Raw genomic sequence first — 24,251 nt, forward strand, 5'->3', positions numbered from 1 at the left:
ACGGTTATGCTTTCAGAGACGGTGAGAGGGTTCAAGAGCACCCCCTGTCTGTGGAATTTTCTAAATTTTCTCTCATTTGCGATGCTACTTCAGAAGCCATCCCAGGCGCATCCCCCCCGCATTTCCCCGGCTTCAGGTATGCTTTGAGTATTATTGAGTATTTTTCACGCTGAAGTGTCAACCTGGTAGGTCAAATACCTGGCAGATGAGGTTCAACTAAACTAAACCTATACATGATATCACACATCACGTGAACGTGCGGAATCTAAGCTTTCCAATGATATTGGCGACAAGTTGCTGTGATAAATGGTTCGCGAGAGAATTAACATTGAACCGACGTGCAATTTAGGCTAATCATATTTGCATTTACCCATTACTCTCGGTTTAATATTTCACTAACCCTGGAAAACCCTATTTCACAATAAACAGCAAACCTACCGAATACGAGGATATAAAGCATGCCTCTGTGCAATAAGTGGTCCCTGAGTAATCCGGTTTTGAAATTGCAACACATTTCTACATAGCCTCATTGGGGCGAAATTATAATGTATTCTAATGTAAACTATTTGTCAGTAGGCCTACATACATTTTTGTAAATTGCTCAGCCATAGATTATCCCACTATCATGGTTCTTATATTGTCAGGTTCCAGCCAATCCCATTACAGATAAATGAATATATTAATATTGGCATGCTTCCTTGTGACATTAATGCAAAAATATGAAGAAAATCAAATAACGAGACACAAATATTGATATAAAGCCTGACATAAGCCATATGCAAACATTCACATCATGCAGATATGGGTACATCCTGAAAAAGGAATAGCATGTAGGCTATGGCCATTACAATGACCAATATATTATCTTAAATAAACTAGCTGAATAACACAGGTGACCACTTCTGCATAATTTCATGGAGTGCTGAAATATACACACATTTTTGAAAATTTCTGAACTGTGAAATGTAGCATATGTTGTGAACTTATTGCAATATCACCATAACTATTCCACCTGTGTGTGCATGGTTATAATTCTGAAGTGCAAAATAGCTTTTTAAAATTGTTAGTTTGGACCTCCCCCCCCCCCCCACACACACACACACACTTTTGCCGTGCGAAATACCAGTGCTGTTTTCAGCATCTGTTTAGTGCTTCATTGTCATTTTCATTGGATTCTCCCATTTGCGCGTAAATCGCTCATAAACTTTTTTTTTTTTTTTTACACGCATTCTCCCATTCCGCTTCGGTCACACACACAGTGACAAGCGCCAAATCCCCCGCAGTGTTGAAGAGATCAGTCGTCCCCCTCACTTTTGATAAGGTAAAAAGCCTTATAGGTACGCCAAATAAATAATAACCTATAGGTTTACGCTAACCTATGTAAAACTCCCCATTAACAGCATCACGTTACTAACCACAGCTAAGACTGCACAATCTCTAATCACTCTGTTGGATATCTGAAGCCAGTTTGTCTACTTAGATACTGTAAATCCTCAAATTATGGCCGGGGTCTTAAGACAAAGTACAGGCCTTTAGGGGCAGGATTGTATTCGAGACAGCCCTTTATTTCTTATGCGAGTTTTATTTTGAGACATGCATTTCTTGGAGCGGCATACTGGTAGGCCTTCAAAAGCATGACATTTTCGGTTTAGTTTGATATTTAATTTACTTTTGGACTGTTTGATTATATTGTTAAATGTTGGGACTGATGGGCACTGAAATCTGGGAAGGTATTTGATGATCACTATTGCGTTCCATGTAGTTGAAAGAGTGTCGGGATTTTAAACAAACCATCCGCTTTCATACGTTCATTGAACGTCCGCGGTGCTGTAATGGAAACGTTATTGCGTAACCAAGTAGCCTATTGAGTTATTTTTAAATTATGCATGATTTACTTTTTATTAATTTCGTAGGCTGGCTTTATTTTGTTATATAGAAGTATCTAAATAACCTGTTAAAATGTACCAGAATTGAGGAAATTGCATCTAGTCCAAAAAAAAAATTCTGGGGGAGGACCCCCATACCCCCCGCTGAAATGTCCCATCCACTTTCACAATGCCTCAAGTAGGCTAGATCCCTTTGATACCAATGTTCATATAACTGTGGGACCCTGGTCCCAGGGATGGATTACTGCATGGGCCTTCCGGGCCCAGACCCAGGGGCCCAAGGTGTCAGGGGGCCCTGAAGCCCAAGCCTTTGCATGGAATCATTGCCTCAATATCAACACATCAGGATGTAGGCTATGAATCTGATTGAATTTAGTATTGCCCATCCCCAAAATGCACCAGAATACAGGAAATCACATTAAACAAATTCAAAAATTTCTGGGGGAGTACCCCCAAACCCCCCTTCCACATATGCGACAATTAGTGGGGAGCCCTTAATACATCTGGGCCCAGGGGCCCGAAAGCTCATAATCCGTCCATGCCTGGTCCCTACACCTGAGAACCACTGATGTACGTTTTTTTTACTGTACGGTATAATGCTGAATGAGCCAAACAAAAATGTATGCAGCAAAATTTTGGTTGGCCCCACCAAATCTCACTCCAAGGTTTTTTGAAAAGTTGGCAGCCCTGTGAAGTGTTTCGTGTAACTTTTAATCTTTTCACTTGGAATCTCTTTGTCTTTGCCTTTTTACACCGAGTGCAGATAAACTATCGTGGGCTATTAATGGTAGGCCTACATGCATTTGGTATGCTAGGTTACAAGACGTTCTTTTTTTTTTTTTTGCTATTAGACCTAGCTAATATCCGCGAATGTGGTTTTTTTTTTCTGTGTTGCAACATGATTGCCCCTGTAGGGGGCTGAAATTGTAACTTGAAAATCAAATCCAAAACATGCTCCGCATTTATGACGCGTCTAAAAGTTGGTTTACGTGCGTTCATGCGCATGGGAAAACATTTTTCCCACTAAAAACATAATAGTTTACGTCACTTCATGTGGGAATAAGAGGTGGGAAACTGGGGGAAGATCATGTTGTTGTTCAGTTGTAGCCTAGACTTTCATGTCCAACAGTTTTAATGTGAACTTGGGAATTTGTGTCACTTGAAAGCTGCATCCTTCTTTCACAAGCATCTTACACCATATGTTTAAGCAAATAAAATAGTTTATTTAAGATTAGTGAGCATATGTTTTAACCTTGGTTGTGGCATCCATGTTTTTCAAAGAAGGATATGCAGCTTTCAAGTGACAAAAACTGCAAATTCCCAAGTTCACATTAAAACTGTCCAGGCCACCTGGACTACAAGAGCCCTCAACTGGGCAACTCCGTTAGCAAAATCAAGCCCCAGTTTCCACCTCTTATTCCCACATTAAGTGAATGATGTTTTCACTGGGAAAAAGTGAAGTGCCCTTGAACGCACCAGCACCAAGGGTGTTGTCCCCTTAGCTGAAAATCACGCTAAATCAAACATGACACCATACAAAACAGACTGCAGGTTAGGGTGCATTGTGATATTTCTGCGTCTTTCTTCATGGCAGAGGTTCCCAAAATAATAGGTGACCCTATGTTGGTCACAAAAACGTTGGTGCCCCCAATCATTCACAACATGTTGTGTGAGAGAGTGCATCTCATCTCTGCTATAACATCCAGTTGAGAGAGATATTTCCCCAAATGTCCAGCAAGCTAAATTTGTTTGTTTGACAAACTCTGCCTGGTTGTTTTGATACTTTGTCTGGAACATTGATCAAGCATTATTACCCATGATGATCTCATGCAGGATGTCTAAGTTTATTTTTACATATCTAGATTGTAATGAAGGATCCGATTAGTTACTTAACTTGGATATCATGGTGGTTTTATTTATTTTTAAATATATTTTTATGTAATATACTAGTCAATTGTAAGATACACAATATCTCAGTTGACCCCATTTGAAAACATGTTATTAATGAATAGGCACTTACACTTTGAGAGAGGGAGATGGTGTGCTCAAACATTGTCAAAAGTTTGATGTGTGTCTGTTTCTGGCGATTCTTTGAATAGGTTTAGATTCCGCCTCAACAAGTGTTCGTTCTGTCCACTAGATGGCAGCGCAAGGCAAGCCATTTTTCACATTTCATAAACAAAGGGCAGTTCTTGTGCTTCACATCAATAGGGAAATACTAACAGAAAATGTTATTAGGAAAAAATAGAAGAGAATGCAAACAGTAATTAAATGTACAAATAGACTGAAAACATAGTTCAAAACATGGTTAAAATGAAGCCGGATTTCAGTAGAAAGTGTATTCATCAGAAAGTGGTCATGGTGACTTACAGAATACGGTTTGTAGGCTACATTAGTAATCACAATGAAACCAAATAGTCCATGAGCCACAGGCCCAAAAAGGGGCGTGTCACTACAACTTGGGGGGGGGGGGGGGAATTCTCACTATATTTTTCTGAAAGCTACATATCTCTGGAGTATAAAATGGTATGATAGCAAGTTGGATCTTGTAGCTTTGTGGCTGTACAGGCCTTCAAAGTTAACCTCTGATTTGAAAAAAGGAAATTCCGCCTATTGTTTTTTTTTTTTTTAAACCACTCATAAGAGCCCAGAAAATAATCCAAACCTCATTATTACTGATGCATATGTGGTGTTAGATGTTGGCATACATATTTTGAATCATTATGTGATTTTGCCCTTCATTTTTGTTGCTAAAATTCAAGATTTATGTGTAATAATGTGAAAATCTACGTTTTCAGAGACACAACGTGTTGAAATGCCCACTACCTCAATAATCAATGTATTTCTACCTTCCTACCTCCCAGCAGAGACTTGAAATACAAATGATTACTATTTGTAAATGTAGCCTACTATTCAGAAACACCCCCCAAAATTCAGTAAATTTGTATTTTATTGAAACCCATAAGAGAAAATCAAAGAGATCAAAACATCATGATTACCAATCACATATTACATTTACATTCAAGGAATACCATATGAAAATTGTTGACATCACCACATGTACCCAGCTTAACATAAATATTATAATTTCATAATGTCCAGGGCACATGAAGTACATACAGTAATTTCCTGTGTATTAGCCGTATTGTGTATAAGCCGCAGGACAGTGTTTTATGCAAGTTAAAAGAAACAAAACCATATTAATACCATATTAACTGCCCCCATGTATTAACCTCATAGCTGAAGAAATTTTGCAAAATCAATGTATAAGCTGCAGCTAATAGTTGGGAAATTACGGTAATTGCATCACAGGTGCTAAAATGATCTACATTATACATTTCAGTTGTACTTTTGACTAGTAAGTATGTGGCAATGAGATGTAGATGAACTGGTTGGTAAAAATATTCATACTTTACACATTGTTATCATTATGTATAATTATTATTATTATCATTATTAACCCTTTAATGCGCAAGCTAGGTTTACCCCTTCTAATGCGTAACATGGGTCAAAAATGACCCGCACTCATTTCCTATGGTAACTCATGCATAGTTGTCTTTTTATTTGCAATATTTTAACAAATATATGTATTTTATCCTTCAATAGGTCAGCTATCTATTAACTAACTTGTTTGTAATCACTGCAAATCATATTTTTTATTTTTCCTCTTTAACATTATGAACAAACAATGTTTTTGCTTTATTACATCCAGTTTTCAGACATGGGTCAAAAATGACCCGCATTCATTTCCTATGGTATTTCATAGATATTTGTGTGTTCCTTTCCTATATTTATTGAACGTGATTTATTTTATCATTCAATATTGCTTGTATTTATCAAGATAAAGATTTTTGATTGCTACATATAGTTATTTTTACTTTTCCTGTCTTATTTTCTGAACAAACATAGCTTTTCTATTACTACATCAAGTGTATGTGTGTGGGCCAAAAAGACCCATGCATTCAAGTTTGTTTTGTTTTTAATAAAAATAAACTATAACAACATGTTTTGTTAAAACAATAGTCTTAGAATAATGTTCTTAGACTTACTATAGTGTTTTAATCCAAATAGCAATATATCACAAGTTTATTTCTCAATTTGTCACACGTTAAAAACACAGATAACTAATAGCACTTATGTTTGACTGTACTATGTCTATAGTATTGTGAACTGAAGTGAACGTCACCAATAAGTGTAGTTAATTTACTTGGGAATAGGAAATAATTATCCATCACATGGGCACCCCACCAGCTGATATTTCATGTTTTACATGCCCAACACAAATGACCACCATGTTTTTGTTCCTTGCACATAGGTCAGTTTATTACTTTTAGTGTCATTGGTAGCTGGTCAGATCTCTTCCTTTTCTCTTGACCAGCATGTCTGATATCACATTGTGACTGTGGTTTCTTTGTCCCACATCTTTTCATATCAATATAGCTCTGGAGGTCAGACGTGCCCTTCATGCATGTGCTTCTTCATATGTGTCGTGAGAATACTTTACCTAGTTCCATTTTGAACATCCATAGTAACTCCACCGATACAATCAGGATGCTGATCAGTTAAACTGCTATTGGTATTGAGGGGTGACAACATGCAGCACTCTGGACCAGGAAACCATGATAAATATTTATGTTATCTGCATAGATGTGTAGACATACTAATGAAAGCAGGGATAGATATGGCCCATGTGTCTATAGTGCTCTTATCCAATGTACTGGATGCACTTGATGCATATACTAACTGCACAATACCCTGATAATAAGCAACAAGCTTGTCATGCCACAGAGGATAAGCAGAGTAGAGGTCACTTCCTTCTTCCTAACACATATAGGCTGAATCCCAAGACCCCCTAAGTTGTGAACCTTCAAAAACAGAACTGACATGAATCAATTTCACGTTTGGCCTGATGGCAGATAAGTCTTTGAGGGTTCAGGGCTGAGGGAGGGATATTGAAATTCACCCATTACTTACAATTAAAATATGTAGAAAAAGGAAACCAAACAGAGCCACAAAAGGGCATCAGAGAGTAAGGACAAGTGAAGTGGAAGAGGAGCTGCACAGAAACCAAGAATACAAAAAGTTGGAAGCTGTGTTTCCAATGCACTAAGGCTGTGTACAAGGGCAAACATGTAATGGTAATTTGCAAGTGTCATGTAGTGCTGAAATGGCCATTTATTGTACCCATGTGTTTTACTTAATCAGCTTCAGTTTATTTGGACACATTCACAACAGTTCTCTATATAGTATATCTCAATATGCGTGATTGGTTATTAGTGATGTCATGTGTGACAAAGTGAGATATGATAGATGAAATATGTGTATTTCACATATTTCAACTATAGTATGTGTTGTTATTTTGTTTAAAACAATTACAACCTAATACTTTTATCAAAGTAATTGTTTTAATATATCTTGTTTCTAATCAATGTTTCTTATTCTTGCTTCTAATCAAAAGTGCTCACCGGTGTAACATTTGACATATGTCTGTAAACTTGATTTAGTAATAGAAAAAACTATATTTGTAATTATTTGAAGTAATCAAAAAGATTTTTACTGAACAACTGCAAAATGAACTGCAATACTCAGATACATACATTATTTCCCTAGATATAGCAAAGGAATACGCAGACTAGTATGAAAAAACCATAGGAAATGAATGCGGGTCATTTTTGACCCATGTCTGAAAACTGGACGAAGTAAAACAGAAAAACACAAAAACACAGAAAAAACTGTGTTGTTAATGTAAAAAAGGAAAAAGTTAAAAATTATGATTTGTAATAATCAAAAACAAGATATTACATTTATATCTGGAATATTGACTGATGAAATAAATAAATTCCTAAATTATTGCAAATATAAACACATGTATGCATTTTTGACCCATGTTGCGCATTAAAGGGGTAGTGATACATAAACGACTTTTTCTAAAAAATAAAGAATGGAAAAATGAAAATAAAGATATGTAACGGTTAAAAACAAGTTAATTGAGGAATTCATGGAATACTGGATGATGAAATAAATGTATCGCAAAAATATTCAACATTTTAAGTCATCTGGGTCACTTTTGACCCAGGTTATGCATTAAACAACATACATAAAGTAACATACTTAAAATTGTCTTTCATCTGAGGTTAAAATCATTTCCATTGAAAAGAAATAGTAACTCCAAGGGCCCTATCATGACATTCTAAAGTGCATCGTCACTCGTCAAAAGTCTATTCAAATTTAGTAGGATGTCCAGTTCACATTGGGAGGGTTTTCGTTCTCAAAAGTGGAGCGCATGGCGTAACAAGGTGTTCCTAGGTCTTTTAATCAGTCATATGGGTGTGTTTGGGGCGTAACATCATTTTAAACCAATGAGAATGACATCTGCCATTCCCTTTAACGGCGCAACGCGCGATATGTCAAATAAATGCATCGGTATTTTGGCATTCAACGGCGCATTTGAAGGAGGCTGCTTGCGAGACCGTATGGAATAGTCATTCTTAAACCATGCTTTACTAAAACCTAGCATAGCCTTCACGCATTTGCACTCGTCTATTATTTGAACTCATTGGCAAAGTGAAACTAACTTCACCAAGGAGTCAGTCAACGACAAGACAGTTATATGCAGTTACTTTCACTATTGACTGACAATGGGTTACCATCGAAAACATAGGCTGGAAAAAGCAACACTTACCCTAATGTTGCTCAAATGACTGAATAAAACAACATTTATCCTGCAGAGGAGTTGCTTATATCTCGTGACAGTGCGTCTTCAGCTGTGCTCCATACGTGTCTCTCGCCTCTCCCCTAATCACTTTTAACCGTCATTACCAATTTGCAAATGATGGTGAATAACTACTCATCATGAGATGTACAGTATTTCGTAATATCTTTATTCTAATTATGTTTACCATTGTAATCGTGCAATTTGTAATGCTTTGCATGGACGTGCGCTGGTGTGCGTTCATGAATGATAGAAGGATGGTGCGTGCACCTGCCAATATGACTGTTGACATGCGCTCTTAAAATAGCATATGAACAACTCGCCATTGACTTCTGACCAGGTTTAGGTGGTGTATGATAGCGATTTTTAGACAATGCGCCAGGTCCCTCCCTAGGTTGTTAATTGCCACACCCCTGGGCGCAATGCTTAAAAAATAAAGGTGCAAAATAACGAATTCAACTTCGCGCCAGTGAATAACGAACTTTACGCCATGCGCTGGTGACCGAAAATACAGCCCCATGACTTGATCTACAGACATTTACAACAGTTTTAAAAATTCTACACAGTAATATCTGATGAGAAACTGAAATTGGATCAATCCATTTTCAGAGGAACATGAGTTCATTTGCATATCTACAGCAGGCAAAGCAACACAAGAGGTTAGGGATGATCTGATTCAGGCTCATACTATAGGCAAAGATGCAAGTTCAAGACATAGAGGCTGGAGTCAGATACATGTACACCTAAGCACAAATTCCATGATACATTGACAAGGCAAAATGTAAAGACCTTTACGAGCATGAGTCAAAAAAGAAAACACAGGCACATGGCAAGACCATCATGTTAAAGATTGGACATGAGAGAAGTCTTTTGTCACCCTCTTGGACCTTAACCATGGTCATTGGTGACACCTGAGGGAACCCCAAGGAAAACCTCTAAAGCAGCACTTGCAAAGCATTTGCAGAAACTTGCATCACTATCAGATAATCTTCCAGATGAATATAATACAGCAACAATCATTGATGGATTGTCTCTGGTTCAGAAGGTCAATAACAATGTCTCAACTTTTGCAGACATTGCTGCTGCTATTCATAGCATGATCCGTAAAGAGACAAAGCAGGCAGATATATTTTTAGATTAAATTAGATTAGATTTAACTTTATTGTCATTGTGCAGAGAACAAGTACAGAGACAACAAAATGCAGTTTGCGTCTAACCAGAAGTGCAAAAAAGCAGAAAAGTGCAATTAGTACGTGAGCCAGAGGGGTTGGTCGTTACCGAAAAAGTGGCAAAAGCTACCATACCTTTTCTGAAAGCCTGGAATCTCAGCTTTTCAATGATGATGGCCATCTGACAAGAGTAGCTGTTTTGAGTTATCACACATAATGTAAACTAAGGTTGAGAAAATGATGCGTATAAATTAAGCAGAACACTGACATAGCTGAAAATCTAAAAACGGTATAACAAATAACAAATGAGACATGGATTCCTTTGTTTTAAGGTGTGGTAAACCCAATTATGACATTGCCATTACTGTAAAAGGTCAAGGTCATGACCTTTAGGCATGGTCAATGACATTTTATGACATTTTCGCACAGATTGCATCATTCAAGGCCACGAAACTAATCAAACTCTTCGTCGGAATCCTCATCAGAGGAATAGGATTGTTTCTCATCAGCAAAGTCATCCTTCTAGTTTTTGCACTGTCTTGCATGGCATAGGTCAGTGCAGGCCAAGTTGTTGGCAACACACTGACATGATGGAGTGACACAGGCCCCGTCCACATAGAGACGCTTTTCGGGTTAAATGTGATATACACAGTATAGGCAGGTGGTGCATAGACAGGACAAGAAATATAGTGCAGTGTAGACAGTAGTATACAGTTGTTTTGCAGAAGGTGGTTTAGAGTAGCATAAATTAAAGTATAAGTATAATATACTCTTTTGATCCCGTGAGGGAAATTTGGTCTCTGCATTTATCCCAATCCGTGAATTAGTGAAACACTCAGCACACAGTGAACACACTAATCCCGGCGCAGTAAGCTGCCTGCAACAACAGCGGCGCTCGGAGAGCAGTGAGGGGTTGGGTGCCTTGCTCAAGGGCACTTCAGCCGTGCCTACTGGTCGGGGTTCGAACCGGCAACCCTCCGGTAACAAGTCTGAAGCGCTAACCAGTAGGCCACGGCTGCCCCAAAATATAAATATGTGCAGTGTATTAGCAGTTACCTTATAAGAGCAGAATAAATATGGCTATGTAATATGAACAATGTATGAACAACATGTACAGGTATATGCAATGTAGTGGCAGTATCATTATAGAAGTAGTAAGAAAAATATAGATATATGCAGTGTATTAACAGAATGTATTACAGAATGTGCAGTGTGGTAACAGTACCATTAGTGGAGAAACAGTAACATTACAATAGTATTAATAACTAGAAATGCAATTCCAAAGACTTACCAGTGCATGAAAATGCTAAAGTTGTGATGTAAAATGTCATGTATAGTTAAAACAGATAATACAGAGATGGTTACTACGGTGATGCTAGGATAGACATGGTGGTTGCATAGCTTAATAAAAGTTGATAGTTTAAAAGTAGACTGTTTAAAAGCCGAATGTAGATAGTTTAAAAGTTGTTGATAGACAGTAGATAGTTTAAAAGTTGTTGATAGACAGCTAGTTTAATAGATAGTTTAATGATAGTTTAAAAGTAGACCGTTTAAAAGTTGAAAGTAAATAGTTTAAAAGTTGTTGACAGACTGGAAGTTGAATGAATGTTGATATTCAAATAGTTTAATGGCTGTGTATAGGTAGATATTTGACGATAACTGAAAGTTGGAATGGCTCGAATGTTTGCTAGCAGTTACGCTAAGATTTTTAACTATGCTAACCATGCTACTTAGCTAATGTTTTATAGCAGTGCTAGCAATGCTAACCTGTTAACCATGCTACTTAGCTAATGTTTTCTAGCAGTTTAATGAATGTTGATATTCAAATAGTTTAATGGCTGTGTATAGGTAGATATTTGACGATAACTGAAAGTTGAAATGGCTCTAATGTTTACTAGCAGTTATGCTAAGATTTTTAATTCTGTTAACCATGCTACTTACTAACATGCTAACCATGCCACTTAGCTAACTTAACATTTTCTAGCAGTTTTGTTAAACATGCTAACTATGCTAGCAATGCTAACATGTTAACTATGTTAACCATGTGACTTAGCTAACCAAGCTTATCATTTTAGTAGTTATGTTAGCTATGATAATTAGCATGCTAACAATGTTAGCATGTTAACTATGTTAACCATGTTACTTAGCTAACTTAGCTAATCATTTTTAGCAGTTATGTTAACTATGTTAACTAGCATGTTAGCATGCTAACTATGCTAACCATGTTACTTAGTTAACCTAGCTAATAATTTTTAGCAGTTTTGCTAAAAATGTTAACTAGCATGTTAACATGCTAGCATGCTAACTATGCTAACCATGTGACTTAATTAACCTAGCTAATCATTTTTAGCAGTTTTGTTTAAAATGTTAACAATGTTAGCAATGCTAACATGCTAACTTTGCTAACCATGTTAACTAGCTACAGTGGGTAGGAGTCATAGTTGATGAAAAGTGTTGACATAGTTGATGACAAGTTAAAAGTTGTTGATAGACAGCTAGTGAATGTATTTAGTTTAAAAGTTGAATGTAGATAGTTTAAAAGTTGTTGATAGACAGCTAGTTTAATAGATAGATAGTTTAATGATAGTTTAAAAGTAGACCATTTAAAAGTTGAATGTAAAAAGTTCAGTAGGTTTAATGGGTTACATTGTTTAACAGTGGATTATTGTAGTGAGGACTTTTATTTTGAAACAGTTTTGGGCAGAGGAAACAGTTGAATAGGATGTGTAGTCTTAATTGACCCAGATTGTATGCTTAAAGCCTGAGGCTGCAGGTGGCCTGAACACCTGCCATAGGATTCGAATTGCTTAACGGCCGTATTATGATGTCACAATCGGCAATGTTAAGTCTATGGGGATTTTTAAAAAGTTTTTCTTTAATAGTTTAAAAAGTATAAAAGTTTCAAAGTTGAAAAGACATAGCAGCTTCGTCCGTTTGAATACCTACGTTACAAAGTTTGAATGAAGTTTCTAAGTTAAACTGTTCAAGAGAAATAGCGTACGGAAAAAGTGGTAAGCGGAATAATAATAAGAAGTTGCCTAGGAAGAACAGTACAGTGCATTTTCATGCACTGTAATAAGTGTATGTGCAGGATGAAAAGCAGTAGAATATGGCTATGTACAGTATAAGTGTAATTACAGTATGTACATTTGTAAACAAATAGACACTATCTGGGTGGGATAGGGTAGTGCAGTTGTGGGGGGGGGGGGGGGGGGGGGCTAGGGGATGTACGCCTCCTTGTTGTCCCTGTCAAGGTTGCCATGGTCGTGGACCCCTCAACAGGTACAGGCAAGGAGGCATCAGGCGGGGGCGGGGCAGGGGGTGATGGGGGCATAGTTTGTTGGATGTCACCGGGATGCAGAGCTAGAGTTCAGTAGGGTGACCGCCGCAGGAAAGGAGCTTCCTCTGAACCTGCTGGTTCGGATGCGGAGAGACCTGTAACGCCTCCCAGAGGAGAGTGGGGTGAACAGTCTGTGGTTGGGGTGAGAACAGTTTTCACCACCCTCTGCAGTGCTTTCTGGTCACGGGCAGAGCAATTGCCATACCAAACTGTGACACAGTTGGTGAGGATGCTCTCGATGTTGCAGCGGTAGATGTTCACCAGGATCTGAGGAGACAGATGGACCTCAGAAATAAGAGATGCTGGTGAGCCTTTTTGATCAGTGTTGAGGGTCCAAGAGAGGTCCTCAGAGATGTGGACACTCAGAAACTTAAAGCTGGTGACACGCTCCACCTCAGTTCTGTTGATGAGAATGGGTGTGTGTGTGCTAGCTTTAGACTTCCTGAAGTCCACAATGAGCTCTTTGGTCTTCTTGGTGTAGAGAGCCAGGTTGTTATCAGTGCACCACGATATTAGGTGTTGGACCTCCTCCCTGTAGGCCGTCTCATCGTTGTTGCTGATGAGCCCAATCACCGTAGTGTCATCTGCAAACTTGACAATGGTGTTAGAGCCATGTACAGGTGTGCAGTCGTAGGTGAAGAGGGAGTAGAGGAGAGGGCTCAGCACACATCCCTGTGGTACACTGGTGTTCAGGGTGATGGTTTGGAGGTGCGGTTATCTAACCTAACAGACTGAGGTCTGTTGGTTAAGAAGTCCAGAATTCAGTTACAGAGGGAGGTATTGATGCCCAGTTCACTGAGTTTGGTGATCAGTTTGGAGGGGATGATGGTGTTGAACACTGAGCTGAAGTCAATGAACAGCATTCTCACATAGGTGTTGCTATTGTCAAGGTGGGACAGGGCAGAGTGAAGTGCCATAGAGATGGCATCCTCTGTGCTCCTGTTCTGACAATGATGAATTCAATGAATAGATTAAAGATCCTTTGTACTCATTTCAGCTGTACAATTTAAAAAACATTTGTACTGCAGACCTATGTATGTCATCATTTAACATTAATTTCAACTCACAATGGAAAGTAAGAAAGGTAGAATAGTAATGATCATGTCAACATGTTGCTCTGAAAATTCAAATTTGCTTTTTTTTGCACATAAATCTTGAATTTTATCAACCAAAATGAAGAGCAAAATCACATAATGAGTCAAAATATGTATGCCAACAACAAACACCACATATGCATCAGTAATAATAAGGTTTGGATTATTTTCTGGGCTCTTATGAGTGTTTTAACAAAAAAAAGCCAATGGCGGAATTTCCTTTTTTTTTCAAATCAGAGGTCAACTTTGAAGGCCTGCCACAAAGCTACAAGATCCAACTTGCTATCATACCATTTTATACTCCAGAGATATGTAGCTTTCAGAAAAATATAGTGAGAATTTGCCCCCCCAAGTGGTAGTGACGACCCCCTGTGGCTCATGGACTAAAATAGACATTTAACTATATTATTGCTCAAAGTGAAAATATTATTAATATGATTAATCGTTTAAAGGATAATTCCGGTATTTTTTGAAAATGAACGTTAAGGGTTGTTTTAAGGACATGTTTGTGCATGCCTGTAGGCAGCCACTCTGAAGCAGTAAAGGGGGGCACAAGGCCACACGTCAGGGCACCAAGGCCAATGTTAACTATACAGTAGGTTACATAAAACTGATCAAAGTTGTATTTAGCCTATTCACAGCAGTAGACCTGTTTCACTGAATGCAACATTACAAAAACATGACACATGACATATTAGCCTACATAAAACTGTAAATCATCTGATTTTAATATTTACAGATATCTAGGCTATATTTAGCATTTATTTTGTATTTTGCCTCATGAAATAATGTATAAAACAATTTAAGGGCATTGTAAACTTAGCTCAAAGCGACATGCATGTAGAAATTTGCTGCCATATCAGTTGTACAGTGGAATGCTTCACACCTTTGTGTTCCGTAAGGTCAGCTGTTTATTCTGATAAATTAATGTTAATGTTATCATGAACACATTATCAAGGAAAACATTACTTCACTACAACAACATAAGGCCAGTGATATTCAACCGGGAGTCTGCGACTACAGGGGGTCCGCCAAATTATTTCATCTGAAGCATTTTTTTCCTCTCCCAAAAATTAAAAACATCCTATAGGCTACATAAATATAAACATAACATAGAAAATATGCTTTTTATTTGTTTATAAAATAACAGAGGCTACCTATGAGTCTTCATGTGATCACCATGGGAACATGCTCCATTTAGCTGTCTTGCATCAAAACACATGACCTCCATCTGTCCTAGAATCTGTGCCTCTCACTAGCACCCATATTCAAGCTTACAGTAATTCTTTGTCCCTCCTTAAGTAAAATGTCATGCTAACTGTAAAGCTGAAAATACACGGGACAATTGTTTGCCGGCAACACATGGCAATAAACAATGAGAAATTAAACTTGCAACAAAATATTTTCACTACTTTTCCATGTAATTGTATGGATTTTAGGCAACTATTACAAAATTAAACTGAAGTTTGTACATTACCGAAACCTTTCGGAAACACATCTGTCTTCTTCACTCAGATTCAAAGAAGATACTTGTGTTGTTTAATACTGACCCCATCAGTACACCCATTGGTTGTGTACAAAAGCAGTGACAACAGTCCTCCAATGTCTGTCATCGTATAAAGCCCATCCCATACCAGATACAGTGCCTATAAAAAGTATTCAGCCCCATGCTAAAGTTCACTAAAAAAAGAGGAATAAAAAAAATCATCTATTGGAAATGGATCTTAATGCCTTAATTAAAAATATTAGGACAAATCCAACATTTAAGGACACCAATTTTCTTTGTGAATGAATAACGTATCGTATATAAATATTCTTGTATTAAAATACAGGGTGCATACGTATTCATACCCCTATGTTGAATTCCTATAGAGGCAGGCAGATTTTTATTTTTAAAGGCCAGTTATTTAATGGATCCAGGATACCATGCATCCTGATAAAGTTCCCTTGGCCTTATGAATTAAAATAGCCCCACATCATCACATACCCTTCACCATACCTAGAGATTGGCATGGTGTGTATTTCAGTTGGTCTATTAGCTGGTTTGATTTGCTTTGAGCTCAATGAGCATCAAACCAGCTATTAGGCTAACGGAAATACACACCATGCCAATCCTTTTTCAATTAGCACTGACCTGTCCACTTGGAAGTGTCACAAATAATGGCAACCATATTGCCAGTTGATTCTTGTTTTTCCCAAAATTTTCAGCAAATGTCCGTAGTGTTGCACGGTGCACCGATACTACACTATCCTGGAACTAAAAATGTCACAATACCTAGTTTTATTAGTATCGATACTTTTAAGAATGACCATGTTCTTTTGAAGTAACATGCGTGCTTCGCACGGCATGCTTATAGTGCCTCTCATAGACAGGTGCCTCCCCTAGCATGCACATCTTTTTTCCTCACACACAGACAGCTGTTGCCAGTTGATTCTTGTTCTTTGTATAGAAAACTGGAGCATGTATTGGAATAGTTTTCTTTCTCTGTGTTACCAGATCAGATCAGATTCTTGTTTTTCTCAAAGTTTTCAGCAAAGGCCTGTATATTTAACAGGGAGATATACAGTAGTGCATTGTTAAAACAACAGGAAAATAATGGCAACCCTACTGCCAGTTCTTTATTGTTATTTAACAGGGACATATTTTAGAGTGTACTTACTACTATTACTGACAAGAACAATCCCACTGCTGCATATGTTACATGTAAAACTACATTTCCCTCCTGTTCAGGTCTAGAGAGACGCGTCCACTGCTGCTAGGATGAGTGACTCAGGAGAGAGAGGAGGCTGCAGGTCCCAGTAAGAAACCCAGACTAGAGTCTGCAGCACACAGCTGTGGGACCATGAAGAATGACACGGACGTGACTGAGGCTAGTCATGGAGGGTGAGTTTCAGTTGTTTTCTATTAATTTATTTGTGTAACTAGATTAGTTAATTCACTCATCAGATCACTCATTACATTACTGAGTGAGTTTGTGTGTGTGTTTCTGATTGTATGTGAAAGTTTGTGTGTGTGTGGGTTAGGGCTTTGACTCCGAACTTCGTTATTCGAATATAATTCGATTATTTTAAAAATTAAAGATATTCGAACGAATTTTAGGGATCTCTTAATATTCGAACCTGTAGCCTATGAAAATATTTTTTTTGTGAATGTATTTGGTTGTAAACGTTGTTTTCCATTCAGATTCCGAGTTTTTTTCAAGCCTGGTGAAGTAAAATCGCGAGCTCATTAGCAAGGCTAATGTTAAGCGTTTTAGAATGTCCCTATTATTGGTCATCTGGGCTCCTGTAGGTGACGTTAGCACCCTGGCTGGTTTGCGTATGTCTCAACTGTGTTATGTATGGTGATTGAAGGCTACGAACGGCATGAATGTTGAAAATTATTTTAGTAAATACTCAACAGTATGTCTCCAATGTGTTATTTATGATGATTGACAAAATGTTAATAGCCTACTACATAAGTACCAGCGCATGTGGCCGTTTATTTCATTATTTGGCTATACAATATACAATATAAGGGGCAGCCGTGGCCTACTGGTTAGCGCTTCGGACTTGTAACCGGAGGGTTGCTGGTTCGAACCCCGACCAGACGGCTGAAGTGCCCTTGAGCAAGGCACCTAACCCCTCACTGCTCGCTGTTGTTGCAGGCAGCTCACTGCGCCGGGATTAGTGTGTGCTTCACCTCGCTGTGTGTTCACTGTGTACCGAGTGTGTTTCACTAATTCACGGATTGGGATAAATGCAGAGACCAAATTTCCCTCACAGGATCAAAAGAGTATATATACTTATACAACTTAAATGTTCTAAGCATGGTAGGAATGCGTTGGCCGTGATGTCTCTTTGAAAATCAAAGGTTTACAGGCCACTGTGGCCTTGGTGCCCTGCCCCCTTCTTTCAATATTCTGCTTTGCGTCCGTCTAATAGCGATTTTCATTCGAGATTGATATGATATGCGAGTGATTGGCCTCTCTTTGTGCTATTTTTGAAGACATACCTATCAGTTGTTTCTGAGGGCGGGCTTTATCTCTCTCACTTTCTGTTACGCATAGCCTGCCTGCTATGGCCTGCAGCAGCGATATGACCAAGGAAAAAAGAAAATGTTAGCTAACAAACACGGGCCACATGCTACACTCTCTCTGACCATAAACTCAATGTAAAACATCATATTGTTAGGCTACTTTTCTCTTGCCCTCGGAAGGTTAAAGGAAAGACTTGCTGAGGTGAGGTTAACAAGTGTTTACTCGCAAATTCACGTTCCCGCAGCTGGCCGTTTTGAATTGCTTTGCGAAACAAAACGACTCTGCACTGAGTGCGATTGTGAATTTAGCTCGGCTTAATAAGTTTAATATTGGCTTGGAAAGTTATTGCTTGTTCACGGGTTATTTCATTTAGCATTATAGCCTATTTTCCATGTGTCGATGATGGTTAAACATGACGTTCTCAGGGAGCACAGACCTTTCCGAGGCCAAATGTAGTTATTTGCAACAAATCTGAAAGTGGACCTAGCAAAATATTTTGACTTGCTCAGTGATAGGTGTTTAATTTGTTTGTTTTCTGTGTAGCATATAGATCATAATTCTTGATAATTTGCGCTCAAACAAGTGAGACCTCTAGAGTAGACTGACATAACGCACCTATTGCTGAGACCAGCCCCTTTAGTTGGAATGTGATCATTGCAGCCTCAGTAGACACGAGAGGAGCAGACAGACACCAACATAACATGAGGGATAGATGTATTTCTCATCTTCACAAAAAAAAAAAAATAATGGATTGAAAAGAGGTACTAATAAACCAGACATGCTAGAATAGAGACCAGAAAATGGATATCCACAGTCCCTTTCTATCAACACCAGTGATTTTTATAGATAAGGATTAGGCTTTAAAACAGATTGTCAACATTTATGTTTGGTCTGTTTTTGGTTGCATACATGAAGGCCACGGTGGGCGTCTTTCGGAAATATGTCACCTTTTTCAGCCCTTCTGAGTTTGCAAGTATGCATTTTGTATAGAAAACTGGAGCATGTGTTGGAGTAGTTTTCTTTCTTCGTGTTACCAGATCAGAGACACACAGACCCCCATCTCCAGTGCCCAGCTGTGTGTCTATGAAGAGTGATGGATCCATGATTAGACCTCAAAACTTCAGCAATGAACCACCACACTCTAAACCTGAGTGAATTTGTGTGTGTGTACACGTACATGCGCATGCTTGTGTGTGTGTTTCTGATTGTATGTGAATGTGTTTGTTTGTGGTTCATATGGTGTGTGTGTGCATGTGTTTTTACATATCTATTTTTTTTGTTTGTGTGTGTGTGTTTCTGATTGTGTGTGTGTGTGTGTGTGTGTGTGTGTGTGTGTGTTTCTGATTGTATATGAAAGTGTTTGTGGTTCTGATTGTGTGTGCGTGCGTGTGTGTGTGTTCCTGATTGTATATGAAAGTCTTTGTGGTTCTGATGGTGTGTGTGTGTGTTTCTGATGGTGTCAATTCTCACTTTTTCATTTGTGGGAACTCGTTTCTTAACAGGTCTCAGGCTACAGTTGAGTTTGAATGTGAATTGGGTAATTCATTTGTTTATTCATTCAGTTGTTTTCAATTAATTTATTTGTGTTACCAGATCAGAGACACACAGACCTCCATCTCCAGTGCCCAGCTGTGTGTCTATGAAGAGTGATGGGTCCATGATTAGACCTCCAAACTTCAGCAATGAACCACCACACTCTAAACCTGAGTGAGTTTGTGTGTGTGTGCATGCATGCGTTTCTGATAGTGTACTTTCTCTGTCTTTCTGCCTGTGAGAACTGTTGTTTCTTAACAGGTTTCAGGCTACAGTTGAGTCTGAGTGAGAATTGGTTCATTTTGTATAGAAAACTGTAGCATGTGTTGGAGTAGTTTTATTTCTACGTGTTACCAGATCAGAGACACACAGACCTCCATCTCCAGTGCCCAGCTGTGTGTCTATGAAGAGTGATGGATCCATGATTAGACCTCCAAACTTCAGCAGTGAGCCACCACACTCTAAACCTGAGTGAGTTTGTGTGTGTGTGTGCGCACACACATGCGCATGCTTGTGTGTGTGTTTCTGATTGTATGTGTGTGTGTTGTGTGTGTGTGTGTGTGTGTGTGTGTGTGTGTGTGTGTGTGTGTGTGTGTGTGTGTGTGTGTGTGTGTGTGTGTGTGTGTGTGTGTGCATGTGTTTTTACATATCTATTTTTGTGTGTGTGTTTGTGTTTTCTCTGTCTTTCTTTCTGTGGAAACGTTGGTTTCCTAACAGTTCTACCAGAAAGAATCAGGACATATGAAGATTATTTATTTGTCCAGTTGCAGTAGCAAAAAAGGCAAATGAAAAGTTAAAAATTAAAATTAAAAATGCGAGGAGTACGCTAGGGAGTATGATTACAACTGTGTTACCCCACGCTTTCATTTTCCATCGGTCAAGTTCAATTCTGACCTACGTCATACAAAGGCCACCTTTGGCCTCACATATGACTACATGTCAAGTATAACATAAAACACCAAGAAACATAAATATAATCAAAGGTTCCATCACAACCTTTCCATTATCCAAACCCCTATTTCAAACTAAAATATTAACTTAAATTTTCATACAAAAACCAAGACATGACTGTAACAATGTACTGGTACATTAAGAAAGTATAATTCAGACCCCTTTACTGCTCACTGACTCCATGTTATGTGCTTATAGTGTATTGCGGGCTGACCAGTCCATCGGTGGAGAAGGTGAACAGGAACTGAGTGACTCAAACACCTGTGAAAATATCAACACCAAACAAACAGGTGAACATGAGAGAAAACAGTAGTGGCATTAAAGGAATCCGGACAATGTTAATGTTTATTGATCAATGCAAACTACACTGCAAAAACTGCTTATCTTATAAAATCTAACCAAGTTTTATTAATCTTGTATCAGGATTAAACAATCTAGTTGGTATTGTTTTCAGTATAAAGAGACATACCTAGCACTTTCTCATAAAATCATTTGACTTAATTATAGAAGAGTTTGACTTATGTTAAGACATCTCATCCTGAAAACAAGCAAATTTGGCTGCCAGTGCATTGAGCAAATTTGTCTTGATAAGACTCCTTAAAATAAGTCAAAGTCTTCTTAAATTAATCATCTTCGTAAGTCGGTATATGGTTAAATGACTCATTACAGGGCAAATGAAGACTCTTAAATTAAGTCAACATGATCTTTCAAGAGAGCACTAGGTAAGTTTCTTAAAAGAATACCAAATATATTTTTTTATCTTAATATAAGATCAATAAAACTTGGTTAGATTTATGATTTTTGAAGTGTAGCTGTTGCTGTTATGACTTTGAATAGACACAAGCTTTATGGGGCTGATGAAATAAAGTGTCTAACTATTAAAATTGACTAACATGATATTCTCCATGCCAAGCAGATGATGAGGTACTGAGGAGAGTTAAAGAGACCCATAAAGCCAGTCTGAAGAGGAGGTTTGACAACATATCTGAAGGAATCATCAAGCCAGGAGCAGAAATACCCCTCAATAAGATCTACACAGAGCTCTACATCACAGAGGGAGAGAGTGAAGGGGTGAATAAAGAACATGAGATTTGGCAGGTAGAGTCAGCATCCAGAGCACACAACACAGAAGAGACACCCATCAACTGCAATGACATCTTCAAGCCCTTACCTGGACAGGAGAAACACATCAGAACTGTGATGACCAAAGGTGTTGCTGGCATTGGAAAAACAGTATCAGTGCAGAAGTTCATTCTTGATTGGACAGATGGTATAGCCAATCAGGATATAGACTTTTTGTTCCCCCTTCCTTTCCGTGAGCTGAATTTAGTCAAGAGTGATCATGATCAGTATAGTTTTCATGGGCTCCTGCTTGACTTCCACCCTGAGTTGAAGGAGCTAAAGGATGGTGAAGAATACAATGACTGTAAGTTTGTGTTCATCCTTGATGGTTTGGATGAGAGTCGGTTACCTCTGAATTTCCAACAGACCATGATGTTGTCTGATTTAAAACAAACCTCATCAATGGATATTCTAATGACAAGCCTCATTCAGGGAACTATGTTTCCCTCTGCACTCATCTGGATAACCTCACGACCAGCAGCAGCCAATCAAATTCCTGCTCAGTATATCGACCAAGTTACAGAGCTACGAGGATTCAATGACCCACAGAAGGAAGAGTACTTCAGGAAAAGAATCAGTGATGAGAGTAAGGCCAACAGAGTCATCTCACACATTAAGGCAACCAGGAGTCTCCATATCTTGTGCCACATTCCAGTCTTCTGTTGGATTGCAGCCACTGTACTTCAGCAAATCCTGGAGCAGAACACCACCCATAAATTTCCCAAAACTCTGACTGAAATGTACATACACTTCTTGCTCATCCAGACTACCAGGAAGTATCAGAAGTATCAAAGTGGAAATGAAATGGATAAAGATAAACTTCTGAAATCCCAGAAAGAAATGTTACTGAAGCTGGCAAAACTGGCTTTCAAGAATCTGGAAAATGGAAATCTGATGTTTTATGAGGAAGACCTGCAAGACTTTGGCATTGATGTCAGTGAAGCGTCAGTGTACTCTGGCATGTGTACTGAGATCTTCAAGGAAGAATCTGTGTTTCACCAGAGGAAGGTCTTTTGCTTTGTGCACCTGAGCATCCAAGAGTTTATGGCAGCTGTGTTTGTGTTTCACACTTTTGTGACTGAGAACTTTGAGGCAGTGAAATCCCTCAGTGAAGAACATAGAGATGATCCAAGCCCCTCAATTTTATCATCTCTTCGATCAGTGTTGGGCATTCTATCGCAAGATCATCTATATAGATTGCTTAAGAGTGCAGTGGATGAGGCTTTGAAGAGCAGGAATGGACACCTGGATCTTTTTGTTCGCTTTCTTATGGGCCTCTGCCTGGAGCAAAATCAGAGGCTTCTGAAAGGTCTCCTGGACAACACATATAGGACTTCAGAGACCATTCAGAAAACATGTGAGGACATTAAGCAGCTCAACAGTCTAGGTCTCTCTCCTGAAAGATGCATTAACCTTTTCCACTGCTTGTTTGAAATGAATGATCATTCCATGCACCAAGAAATTAAAAAACATCTGGAGTCGCCAAAGGATTTCAAAGACCAGTTGTCTCCTGCTCACTGTTCAGCACTGGCCCACATGCTTCTGATGTCTGAGGAGTTGCTGGATGAGTTTGACCTGACAAAATATAACACATCAGCTGAGGGAAGCAGGAGACTGATGCCAGCTGTGAGGTGCTGCAGAAAGGCACGGTGAGTGTCCGATGGAGATGTTCCGATGAAGTGTTATTAATCTCATATGAAGATCAAAAAATCGATCTAATTTTAAGTATGAAGAGACTTACCTAGCGCGCTCTTGAAGACTTTGACTTATTTTAAGTAGTCTTATCAAGACAGATTTGCTTAATGCAGTGGCAGCCAAATTTCCTTGTTTTTAGGACAAATTTGCTTAACCCTCTAGGCGCCACAGTCGACTATAGTCGACAAGATGCGGTACTGAATAAAACGGCCGATTTAGTCAAATAGGGTGTCATATTTCGTTCGACATCCACTCCACTAGATGGCAGACATGTCATACGTCATCCCCGAGTCGAAAAAAGGGCACGCTTTAAACAAAACTTTCTAGCTACAGCGCATTGAATCAGTGCGTGAAATACCGGAGCTAGTGTGCGTGTGAGCCACTTTGTCAGAGCGATATTGTCAACGTCAGCGAGTATTTGCATTAGATTATTGTAGGGGTGTAACGGTTCATGTATTCGTATTGAACCGAAACGGTACGCGCGTCACGGTTCGGTGCATGAATTTACACGGAGAATACACGGTATAAAAATACATAAAACTTGTGTGCGGATTAATTCATGTCATGCGCAATTACTGTTAAGTAGCGAGAGTTACGGGAGTTCTTTAGCGACACCTAACGCTAATCTGTAGCCTCGCCTTAGCTCGGAAGCTCTGATTGGCGTTGTTCAGCATTGGGTATGTGAGTGGAAAAAATGCTACACATATTCGAAGCCATCACCCAGATGATG

At 38.7% G+C, this 24,251-nt stretch overlaps 1 protein-coding gene across 1 annotated transcript in view; it reads left to right on the forward strand.

Annotated features, from left to right (window-relative positions):
• Positions 1-24,251, forward strand: part of LOC143122831 (NACHT, LRR and PYD domains-containing protein 12-like) — a 73,432-nt gene that overhangs the window by 769 nt on the left and 48,412 nt on the right. Inside the window, exons 2-7 of the mRNA XM_076283739.1 lie at positions 16,933-17,085; positions 19,258-19,371; positions 19,814-19,927; positions 20,111-20,224; positions 20,903-20,994; positions 21,621-23,475. Of these exons, the coding sequence (XP_076139854.1) occupies positions 17,045-17,085; positions 19,258-19,371; positions 19,814-19,927; positions 20,111-20,224; positions 20,903-20,994; positions 21,621-23,475 (2,330 nt within the window). The 5' untranslated portion in view covers positions 16,933-17,044. The remainder of the gene's footprint in view (positions 1-16,932; positions 17,086-19,257; positions 19,372-19,813; positions 19,928-20,110; positions 20,225-20,902; positions 20,995-21,620; positions 23,476-24,251) is intronic.

The sequence above is a fragment of the Alosa pseudoharengus genome, unplaced genomic scaffold, assembly GCF_046254945.1.
Source record: "Alosa pseudoharengus isolate Yale_2024_CS ecotype anadromous, Long Island Sound unplaced genomic scaffold, YU_APseudo_1.1 YU_APseudo_1.1_scf_1, whole genome shotgun sequence".
NCBI lineage: Eukaryota > Metazoa > Chordata > Actinopteri > Clupeiformes > Clupeidae > Alosa > Alosa pseudoharengus.